At 41.4% G+C, this 12,389-nt stretch overlaps 1 protein-coding gene across 1 annotated transcript in view; it reads right to left on the reverse strand.

The window, feature by feature from the left end:
• Positions 1–1,604: 1,604 nt before the first annotated feature.
• Positions 1,605–12,389, reverse strand: part of LOC131677193 (uncharacterized) — a 63,511-nt gene continuing 52,726 nt past the window's right edge. Inside the window, exon 2 of the mRNA XM_058956901.1 lies at positions 1,605–3,991. Within this exon, the coding sequence (XP_058812884.1) occupies positions 2,285–3,991 (1,707 nt within the window). The 3' untranslated portion in view covers positions 1,605–2,284. The remainder of the gene's footprint in view (positions 3,992–12,389) is intronic.

Consider the following 12,389-nt stretch of genomic DNA (forward strand, 5'->3'; position numbering starts at 1 on the left):
GAGCTCCGCATTAGCGTGGTAAGGGACGCTTACTGTGGGGGTTGCCCAGGTACCCCACAGGCTCCGTTAACGATCGAGCATCTTTTTCACCCCCTCGATCACTCATCCCTCGGCACGGGTCGCTTCACGCCTTGGAATTGGGGTTATGCCCTACCTTGCTTTACGTGGTGATCTCGGCCCGGATCATCACAACCATCCTCCTTTACCAGGGCTTTGGACCTGTAGCTCTGGTTCTCAATAGTTCCATGTACGTATGTTATTACAGAAGTGCTACTATTGAGATCCGTCATTCGCTAGCGGAGTTACACTAGAGGTGTACGAATATGAAATTGTGTCACTGTATGTGTTGATATTTTATTCCGTGTACGACAAACAGAGCTCATGTGTTCATCGTGTTTGTTTATTTTCGAGTGATTCATAATCATGGCACACTCATTCGGTTCTTTTTGGTTCTCGTTGAGTTTATAATAAATTGTCATTCCTTCAGTGAATCGCAGCTCTTTTAAAAAGAAACGCGATTCATTCTTTCTTTTTGAAGAGTCGATTCTTTTGATCGATTCGCGATTCATTCGCCCATCTCTACACAAAATACAGCAAATAAACAAAAAAAACCTTCAGTCGCATGTAAAAACAACGACTTTACGGAAGCAAAAACTCAGACGAAATTACTGTGAGCACAAATAATAACATCGATAATATCAAGTTAAAGGGTAACAACAAAAGCACAATATAAAAACTACAGCAGTGTTGCCAAGAAATGATAGGATTTTTCAACGAGGTTACATCACTGGTCCTATTAGCAGGGGCTGCAGCAGTGAGCACGAAACTGTTGGGAATTTGTGATTACGGCATCACAGTTCCACGTTGAATGTCAAGTTTCGCCGTATCTTCTTTCTCACTGTTCCGATCATTCTTTCTCTGTCTATTTTCCGTTGGACATTTTTTTAAAGCCTAAAAACGGGGGAAACATGGATTATGTCAAAATAAGGAAATGTACAGAGTGCAATGTTTAGGCAAAGCATTATGCTCACGATTGTTCAGTGCCTATTTGTCGATTCATTAAACTATAGATAGCAACAAAAAATCTAGAACCATCCACCGCTCTCGCTGTGGAGATACGACGAACGAGCATTGTATTTTGATTGACTTTGCGGAACTAAGATTTAACACTTTACCAAATATCAGAATATTTTTTGCCAAAGCAGTAGTAAAGTTACGTTCGAAATCCGAAATATTCAGTAGACACATCTCGGCTATCTTGAAACAAAAAGTCAGTGTAATTAAATTACTTTAAGGCCAAGATGTGGCAATAGCCATACTTACGCTTTTCATATACTGCCACGAAAAAATAAACTCAGTACTAAGAAAGTTAACATTAGTTATAGTCTCACTCATTCCGGAGAAACTTAGGTAAAACCTGGAGGTCTGGAGATCGCTCTCAAGAACCAGAGTCTCCGGACCAAATCCGCAGAGGTGGAAACCCTACCGATTCCAATAATATAAAAATAATACAAAGTTTAATACAAACAGCAGTTATTAATATTCCAAAAGCGTTTATTGAGCATAGTTTGATTACAGAAGAATTTTGGCAAAAGATAGTCAGAATCAAACATCTTTCATTCGATTGTTTTTTTTTATTGTTGAACTCCTTTGCTAGCTTATGTCAAAAGGATTTTTCATTTCAATAATTTCAAACTTTACCGCTGGAACATGATAATACGCATTCTCCCTGTCATCCTACGGCAAACATTACATACGCCTTATTCTAATGGCTCTATTTGGGTGCTACGCTATGCTTCAGTGCGAATCCATATGGCAAGACGTTATTTTGAGTGGACAATGTTTCAAAATAAAAATCTCCAAATTGAGCAGCTTCCGAGTTGTGCCTGACACTATCGCCGTTCGGAAAATAAACCTGACAAATAAATTAATAATTACCCTAGTCTACTATCACATTCAAATTCAACTTGTTACACGATCCAATTGCTAACATATAAACGACATAGTTTATTGCTAGTGTTATAAATATATTTAGCAATTATTGAAGTTGAAAAGTTGTTTGTATGGCATCGTCTTAATATGTTTAACACTTCTTTTAGCGAATGAGACTGGACTGTTTGCGATTTTTATGAATCTATTTGATTTCATAAGCTTGACTATGTCGTCTTTATTTGTGTCTATTATTACACTAATTGTTGCGATTTCCTTTTGATTGTGAATCATGCAAGGGGAGATAGTTCACTCTATTTGGCAACAGTTACCACCAGACCACGCCCTCCATCCCTCAAAGCGACAGAAATTTCAATAACGCATCGTATATCAGCCTAGGATTGGTGTCGGAATCTGCCGTGTAGCGAACACCTCGAAGATTACCATCGTTGTGACTCAATACTCCGTACTCCCCAACAATGAACCCGTCCGGAGTTTTCTCTTCCACGCGATACTTGCGATAATTGTGCCCTTCAACCACGTAGCCCACTTTGGAGTCATCGGTTGCACCACCAGCCGTAGGGGTAAGGGTTCGCACCACGGAAGGTATGCTGCCGTTACTAGTTCCTTGCTTCTCCACGTACGGATCGACAATCTCCGTTGGATCAGGAGTTGGTTTATAGTTGGACCGTTTCGGTGGTTCGTGTGTCTGCTTTGGAGTAAATTTTCCTATTGCATTGTGGATGGATGTTGGATCTTCGGCCATCGCTGGTGCGTTCAACTCGTCGTACGGGATTTTGTCCAAGTCGTTGAATACAATTCGTTTTGGCTGACTGGACGGTTTGAATGTGGATGAAACAGATGTACCGGACGAAGGACGATCGTAAGCTGTTTGCCAATAGCTAGAAGGCCTGGAATAGATCTTTGCTGGTTCCGAGTATATTCTTGCTGGTTCCGAATAGATTTTGGCTGGTTCCGAATAAAATTTGGCTGGCTCTGAATAAATTTTTGCTGGCTCCGACCATACTTTAGCTGGTTCACTGTAATTCTTCTCAGGTTCTGACCAAATTCTTGCTGAGTTTAAGACTGTTGGTTCGTTTGTTGATTTTTCAGTCATTTCAACAGTACTGTTATCTAGTTGGGATGGTTTCTTCAGATATTCTTCGTCTATGTCTTTCCACGTTTTCAGTGTCGGTGCTGTTTCACCAATAAAGCTATATGATACGGAATGATGCTGGTCTTTTTCGTTTTCCTTGTCATGATAAATTACTGTCTGGAGTGGAGCTACTGTGTCTTGTTTCCGTTGCATTCGACCTCGGAGTTGCTGAGCTCCAGGCATCGCTACAACACGTTGGATGTTGCTTGATTCTCCACGCTCAGGCTCTTTGCTGTCGGAATCAACCGACGGAGGAATTTCATCTATTGCTAGTTCACTTCGATATGAATTTGAATCAATTGATCGATTTTCTTCATTCGGCTGAACTGGTTTGAGGTCTTGAGCTGGTTCAACAGGACTTTCTCCACCTTGCTGATCACTGTTAGCAATAGTTGATATTTCTGTTACTGAACTACTGAAAGTTGCATCCGTTTCCGCTGGCAATTCTGTAATTGATATGGTCGTACTTTCTATCGTGTAGCCATCCGTCACTTTGCTGGAACTTTCGTTGCTTTCACTAACGCCATCTTGCAACTCTTCTACTTCAATAATCGCTTCAGTCGTCGAGGTAGTAGAACTTGAAAGCAACTTCCCACTTCTGGGTCTATGCCTACTTCTATGTCCATATGATCCAGAATCACTAGGCGTTAGATCTTCCTGGGATGTGAACAAAGCTTCGATTGGTAGTGTACTGCCCTCACGGTCATACCGATCGTAAAATAAATGATGATACTTTCGAGATCCTCGATATGGATAGCCTGTCACCGCAGTTGATTGACTTTGTGTGCTGCCGCTGGTACTTTTGCCGCTTCGAACGTCCGTCTCCATGAGAATCGATAGGAACTCTTTTCCTGACAGAATGTCATTTGGTGTGGGATAAGTGAAGGCGCGATCGATGCTTGAAATCTGAAAAGGTAAGAAATGAACAGGATGTTACTAAATTTTCCCGTACATGGACAGTAATGTGGTTCTACCATGAGAATCAATTAAAAGCGCGCTAAGAATTAACAACCGTCGATTAACAGGCCTCTGGAATCAACGAGTTCAGTGAATTCCACCGCGGTAAATTAACAATAATTTACTGTAATTCCGTTTTTATGCCCTATCCGTTTGCACGTAGGACCAAAATGTGGCTCCTTCATGCGATCCGACCACACCTTTGTCTCGTTCGCATAGCAATAACGACAAAAAAACGATCATCACTGCCCTGCTCTTGAATCTCATCTAGGACTCGGAAAATATGCTTTTAGTTCTTTATGAGCTCCATATACTAGCAAAGCTCCGTGAAGCACGATAATAATTATGATGATTGTGAGACACAAGGGAAGCGAAAATTTACTTCAGGCATGGTATCGGGATCGAGTAATAGGCATTTTGTATGTACACTTTATGCGTTTATGTGCTACAGGCCTATTGGTAACCAAACTACTGCCGCGTTTAGGTGAGGATTTTGCCTCGATTTGTCGTCCTACCAACGGACCTCTCATCTTGCATGCAGACTGCGGACACGGCGCAACCATGATTTACACGCATATAGTTGATCGAAATATTCCGCCCGTAGGAATCAGGTTTCGTGCTGCTGTCATCGACCCGCAGACTGGTAGATGTCCTGAAAGGCATTGATACCTGAATCTGTTTTTGAAGTGTTTCATCCGAAGCAAGAGATGCGATGAAGACAATTTGTGGAGCTATCAAATAGTGGATGATCGATGTTTTAGAAAAGGGTGTTTTATCAACTTGTTTTTTTAAATAAAGTAAAATCGTGCAAAAACTCGTTGGCGACAGTTGTGATTTGTATATTTTGGTTACGTATAGCTTAAGGTAAAATATTTTGAAATAATTTTAGAAACATGCCCTCAGAGACTATGTTTTAAATATTCCATTCGATCGGTCTACCTATGGTAATTTTTCGAGAACAACTTGATAAATTTGATTTCAAAATGCCTTCAATGTTGACCTCTAATTCATCATCAGTTGATTGCGGTTTTTCGGTGTAGACAAGACACTTAACGTAGCACAATGTTACTCGCAAAAAACTTGTTGAATAAAATTAACCAACTCTTTTTCGCAAAGTGAGGCAGATTCTTCTACAATTTGAATTTCATTCTATCTAACCTAGAGAAATCGAACATCCAGTGGTTCAAGTATTTCACGCTTTCGTTGGTATTATTTCGGTTGCGCATATGTCGGGCCGTACTCCAAAGAGTGCTCATCGATGTTTATCCCGTCGACGAACCAGCGTCAATAACCACGTTTTTGAATGCCTTACCTTTAGAAATTCTATATACGCGGATGTCTTCTCCGCGAATTGTTCTTAATTGTTTACGGCGTTCATGAATTGTTAGTGATTGTGATTACGATCGTTAGATAGTTGCTACGGGTGGGATCAAGAATTACCTTCCATATGCAATCTAACTGCAGCGATGTTGAGCAGAGAGTTAAGCCTAACGCGCCTGGGCATGCTAGTGGTGCAGGAATTCGTGTCATTTCACCCGTTTTAAAAATGGTAATACTGAAGTTGTCACAAACATCGTGGAGGAAGATGGATCAATTATTGTCGCATACCATGGCGTACCGTGGGAGCTGAAGTCTCCTAAGAAGAGCTTTGGAGAGAGATGTAGTTCCGCAATGTCAAAAAGCAGTCGGTGGCTAATCGAGGCTCTAGAAGGAATGTAGGTGGAAGCAACACACTTAAAAATATTTACATCTCGCACGACGCACATGAAAGGAGCGTCACAATTTACTTGAATTTACATTCAAGAACATGTAAAAATGCGCTTTGTTCACAATTCTCCATTCAACCACAGACAAATGTAATTTTCATTTTTTCTGTGTGAATGTATAGATGCCCTTTATTCTAACTTGGCAAGCGACAACTTCAATGCCTGGTGTCGAGGGGAGGTCAAGCGAATGATATTTAAATTTACCGGCTGTTTGGCCATCTATGGGAGCTGTCCATCAATTTCTCCGAACAGCCTAGATAAGCCGTGTAGTGTCGGTAGTGGTTGTTTCAACCGGCTAAGAATTACACTACGGACTACCTGTTCCGGTGGTAACACCAAACAGGGAACCCCAATTCCATAGTGTCATGCGACCCGTGCTATGGGTAAAATTGTTGAGGGGGTTTAAAATATTCTCAATGGCGAACGGAGCCTGGGAAGAGCCGGGCGAACTCCCCAGTAACTGGCTGTGGTCCACTAGGAGGTTGATAACTCTATTATTTTTCTCCGGCCAAAACCAGCCTAGAGGCCGTGTGGCATCCGGCGGGTTGAAGTATGTCAACCAAGAATTGATCCACTGGGTTCCTGTTCCCATGTCGTAGGAGGCGACTGAAAACAGGAGTCCTCAAGTCAAGGTGTTACTCCGTGCCGAGGACTGAATGGCTGGCAGGACTAAAATATGCCAGTCGCGCACGGAGTGTCGTGGGTCTTACCCTTGCTGTGTTATGCGAATCTCTGACACAGTGGACGTTCGTTTCTTCGCAAATCGTGGGATTCAAATAATGTTCATGTCCCTAATACCCATTTCGGGGTTCGCTATATGCGATTATAAGCCAACGTGTTTGGTATCTTCTAGTTGCTGTACAACAAGTGCTGATGATGAAATGTGTAGTGCTGTAATCGAATATGGTTAGAGTAGCACAAATTAATCTTCAGCATAAACGTACAGCAACTATGAATCTATCTCGCCTTGTGCATGAAGGGAAAGCTTCCATAGCTTTGGTTCAAGAACCGTATTTCCATAAAGGAAACTTCTATGTTGGAAAGCTACTTAACTCCGTCTTCGTAGCTTTCAACAAAAATGGCATGACAAATCCACGTGAAATGCCTCGTGCATGTATACTTGCGAATAGTGCAATTGACACTTGTCTTATATCGGACCTCACAACTCGTGATATTTGTACTGTCATGGTAAATATGACTGTTGACAACATAAACAAGAAATACGTCTATTGTTCGGCATATTTGCCGCATAATGAACCATCACCTTCTGATGACTTCAAAAGGGTTGTATCATACTGTGGCAGAAATGGGTTTCCTCTCATAATCGGCAGTGATGCAAATTCCCACCACATAATTTGGGGCAGCTCTGATATCAATTTGAGAGGCACCGAATTGATGGAATACTTAAGTAGTACAAATCTGCACATTCTTAATGCAGGAAACCGCCCAACTTTTGCACGAGCTGGCAGAGAAGAGGTGTTAGATGTAACTCTCTGCTCTGACAGCATGAGTTGACAAACTGGCTCGTACCAAACGAGCTCGAACCGTCGTTATCTGATCATAAGTACATCGTCTTTGATCATTTAAACGTCTCGCTAGATATCGTCACCTATCGTAATCCCAAATCTACGAACTGGAACCTCTACGAAGAGGGCTTGGCGACTAGGTTTCATGGGTATCTTCCGACGATTGAATCTCCAAGTTATTTGGATGAGGTCGTGGATAAAACAAGCTCACTCATAGTAGCAGCATACCAAGAGGCTTGTCCGCTTCGAGTTATGCGTGCTTCTAGAGGAACACCTTGGTGGAATACCGAACTTGTTCGACTCATGTAGGAGAGCTTGGAATCGCAGACGCAGGGACGGGTCGGAGGCATTTAAGTTGGCTCGCAAAGCATACAGAAATGCCCTTCGATCCTCTGAGCGAAGTGGTTGGAAAATTCTTTGCACAAATGTCTCAAGTCTCAACGAGACTAGTAGATTAAATAAGTTACTTTCGAAATCGAAAGACTTTCATGTCAGTTCCATTAGAACTGCTAATGGTGAATACTCGTCTGACGAAGATGTAGTACTCAACTGTCTTTTTGACACACACGTTCGAGGTTGTACGGAGCCATCACTGACGACTGCCCCTGAGTTCTTTTCAGGCAGTTCTGATTCTTGGGCATTTGCTCGTAGAATTGTGACAACCGAATCGATCAAATGGGTGATTGAAAGTTTTGCTCCGTATAAGTCTAAAGGACGAAATTATTCCAGTTCTACTACAAAAAGGATATGAACACTTCAAGCATATTTTGAAAAGGGTCGCATGACACTATGGAATTGGGGTTCCCTGTTTGGTGTTACCACCGGAACAGGTAGTCCGTAGTGTACTTGCAGACTTGCAACAGGATACATTTCATTAGCGTGACGGGAAATAACTGTCAAATTCATTCCCAAAGGTGGCCGCGTCACTTATGAGGAGGCAAAGAGCTTTAGACCGATCAGTCTGACCTCCTTCCTTCTCAAATCAGTGGAACGTTTAATCGACCACTACATTCATGATGGTAGCTTGGGCGAGCACCCGCTGCATGCAATGCAACATGCATATCAGCGGGGGAAGTCTACTACCACCCTGTTACACAATGTTGTCTACAACATTGAAAAAGCTTTTTCACAAAAGCAATCAAGTTTTTCTCGATATTGAAGGTGCTTTTAACAACGTGTCTTTCGAATCCATTTTGGAAGCAGCACGAGATCATGGAGTACCTTCATATATCATGAACTGGATACACGCAATGCTTAGCAACCGACATCTGTGCTCATCGTTAAGACAAGTAGAGATGAGGAAACTGAGTGTCTGCGGATGTCCTCAAGGTGGTGTGCTGTCACCACTTCTATGGAACCTTGTTGCCGATAGCTTGTTGAGAAAACTAAATGAGCTTGGGTTTCCGACGTATGATTTCGCCGATGATTATCATATAATGATCACCGGTATTTGAATTAACACACTTTTTGATTTGATGCAACAAGCCTTATGTATTGTTGAGCGGTGGTGTCTTCATGTTGGACTATCAGTTAATCCAAATAAAACCTCAATGGTGCTTTTCACGCAACGAAGGATTACAACCGGAGCTCGTCCATTGCAGTTTTTTGAGTCTGAAATTATTGTCGAAGATCAAGTTAAGTACGTTGGGGTAATTCTCGACTCAAAACTTAATTGGACAGCCCACATCGATTTCAGGATCAAGAAAGCTTGCATGGCCTTTGGCCAATGTAGACGGGCTTTCGGCAAATCTTGGGGACTCAAACCCAAGTACATTCAGTGGATCTACACAACAATTGTTAGACCAATACTGGCATACGGGTGCCTTGTTTGGTGGCAGAAGGGAGAAGTCATGACAATCCAATCAAAGTTAAACCATCTTCAGAGGATGGTCTTGATGGCGATGACTGGTGCGTTCTCGACAACACCTACTGCTGCTCTCGAGGCACTCTTGAACATAAAACCACTACATGTGTTTCTGAAACAAGAAGCACTTTCTTGTGCATACCGTCTTAAGGTTACTGGGCTCTGGAACAGTAACCCAATAGATCGTGTAACTAGCCACACAAGACTGTGGCCCCAAATGGTTACTTGGGATGAGTATACACTTGCTCCCAGTGACCTTACACTCACATGTAGTTTTCCTTCTAAAACTTTCAATGTGAGAATTCCTCTTCGTGAGGAATGGCTGTCTGGCTGGATGGAGCGACAACTTGAAGAATACGTAGTTTGTTATACAGACGGTTCTTTGTTGGAGGGCCGAGCCGGTGCTGGTGTCTATTGTCATGAAATGAGATTAAACCAATCTCATTCGCTTGGTAGATACTGTACCGTATTCCAAGCAGAAATCTTTGCGATTCTGTGTGGCGTACAATCCGCACTTCAACAGGGAATTTGCTGTAAAAGAATCCATTTTTGCTCTGACAATCAGGCTGCCCTGAAAGCACTTAGTTCGGCAGATTCGAGATCGAAATTAGTAATCGCATGTCGAACTCAAATCGAAGAACTTAGCCTTTCCAATGCTATCTACCTTCTATGGGTACCCGGTCATTCCGGTATTACTGGAAATGAATGGGCGGACGAATTGGCTAGAGCTGGCGCTGCGAGTGATTTCGTTGGTCCAGAACCAGTTCTACCACTGTCAATAAGTTGGATAAAGCACAAGATTCGCTCTTGGGCTGCATTCGAACATGCCAACCATTGGCGTAGCTTGCAAACTTGCGTTCAAACAAAGGTTTTTCTGCCGGATGTGAGTCCGAAAATGTCAAGAAATTTGTTGCATTTTTCCAAGCACAACTGCAGTATTCTGGTCAGGGCACAGACTGGACATTGCAAACTCAATTATCACATGGCTACTATTCAGCGCGCTGAGTATTATTCATGTGATCTTTGTGAATCCAATTACGGAACATCATATCATTTGATATGCAATTGCCCTGTATTAATGGAATTGCGCATCCGGATTTTTGGTTCTCCATACATAGATGAACCTATGTACAGAGAGCTGAAATTTAAGGATATGCTTTTGTTCCTAACCCAGTGTGGTAAAGAGCTATAGTTTTTTAGCCGTATTTGAATGACAATATCTCTTCGGGGGTGTTGTCGTTCTGTTATCTCAATATCCCCTCGGGGGTGTTGATATATCCGCTCACTGTTTGAGTAGAGGTTCTAAATCCCTCCGGGGGTTGGAAGTTTTATTCCTTCTGTTGTAGCACCTGCAGATCGTTCAGCATCACTCCGGGGGTGCAGAATGCTCTGTTTTAATTGTTCTGTGTCGTTGTTTTTCTTACCCCTAACCTTACCACTTCGCTAATCCTTCCCATCAGGAGAATTATGAAAAGACGATTTATGGCAAGGCACAAATCTCCGATCAACATGGGGAACGTGCCATTTGAGCCAGACGCTACTGATTCCTGATTCCTGATAAGCCTAACGCGCCTGGGCATGCTAGTGGTGCAGGAATTCGTGTCATTTCGCCCGTTTTAAAAATGGTAATACTGAAGTTGTCACAAACATCGTGGAGGAAGATGGATCAATTATTGTCGCATACCATGGCGTACCGTGGGAGCTGAAGTCTCCTAAGAAGAGCTTTGGAGAGAGAGATGTAGTTCCGCAATGTCAAAAAGCAGTCGGTGGCTAATCGAGGCTCTAGAAGGAATGTAGGTGGAAGCAACACACTTAAAAATATTTACATCTCGCACGACGCACATGAAAGGAGCGTCACAATTTACTTGAATTTACATTCAAGAACATGTAAAAATGCGCTTTGTTCACAATTCTCCATTCAACCGAGTTTTACATCAAAAGAGCTGCAATATTTTATTTTACATGTTAAAACATGTAAAATTCCATTATTAGACAGATCAGATAAATGTAATTTTCATTTTTTCTGTGTGAATGTATAGATGCCCTTTATTCTGACTTGGCAAGCGACAACTTCAATACCTGGTGTCGAGGGGAGGTCAAGTGAATGATATTTAAATGGCGAAAGTTTAGGTTCAATTCTGAAGTGGTCCATGTAAGGTAAATGCGTCACATTTTAAATTATTTATTAAAACTTAATTCAACTGAGAAACCCTCGAAAAGCCATTTTTGAAAACGACAAAAGGGAGATTATGCATACACCGCTGGTAATTTTTTTTGAAAATCAATCAGTAGTATTCTACCAATGCTCTAAATACACTGATTGATTTTCATGAATTTTGTGTAAAGGGTAGCGATAAAAACTGTTTTTTTCGTTTACAAAGAAGGACGCCTATTAAGGTTTTCGTAGTTGAACGCAGTATGATGTTCCGGATCATGTCAAATTATTGAACGTTAGATGCGCATGTTTGACGTATTGGATTTGTAAAAAGTGACCTCTGCACTTGTGGAGTTGGTTATTACAACATCGAACATATTGTCTGGACATATGTCGAACGTTGCAGCGCAAGGTCTTAGTTTGTGGATTCCCTTCGGGCCCGAGAAAGATCACCCAACGTTTCGATCCGGGATGTAATGGCAAGCCACGATTTCCCCTATCTATCCCCCATCTACCTTTTCGTAAAATCAATCAATACCTTGATTTAGCACCTCTCTTTATCATTTTTTCACGTTTTCAAAAGTCGCCTGTAGCGCGTTTGTGGTGCAGGCTCGCACCACAGCGCTACTACACGATCACCTTCATTCTTCAAATAACATGATATTGAAATTATCTAGTTTGGAATTTATAATGTAAAATGCAATAATTAATACCTTACAGCTTCACGGCCTTATTATATACGCATACTAAAAAATCTAATTTAGGAATAATTGATTTTTTTCCATTTCTCGCCTGATTCTGATTATTAAGATATAAATGTTCTCTCCAAATTTTAACTAAAACAACGATGTTTTTTTACAAAAATGTTAATCAATTTACATAGTTTTCTTGAAAAAAAATCGCAAAATAATTGTTATTTTAATATTGTTATCTTAAAATCTGATAGTATTTATAACAAAAGAGCAGACATAAGAAAGGTAGATTCTTCATTTTTTCAGAACCGTTGTAAATTCGAAAATCGACTGAATAATAACAG

Source organism: Topomyia yanbarensis, chromosome 1, assembly GCF_030247195.1.
Source record: "Topomyia yanbarensis strain Yona2022 chromosome 1, ASM3024719v1, whole genome shotgun sequence".
Classification (NCBI taxonomy): domain Eukaryota; kingdom Metazoa; phylum Arthropoda; class Insecta; order Diptera; family Culicidae; genus Topomyia; species Topomyia yanbarensis.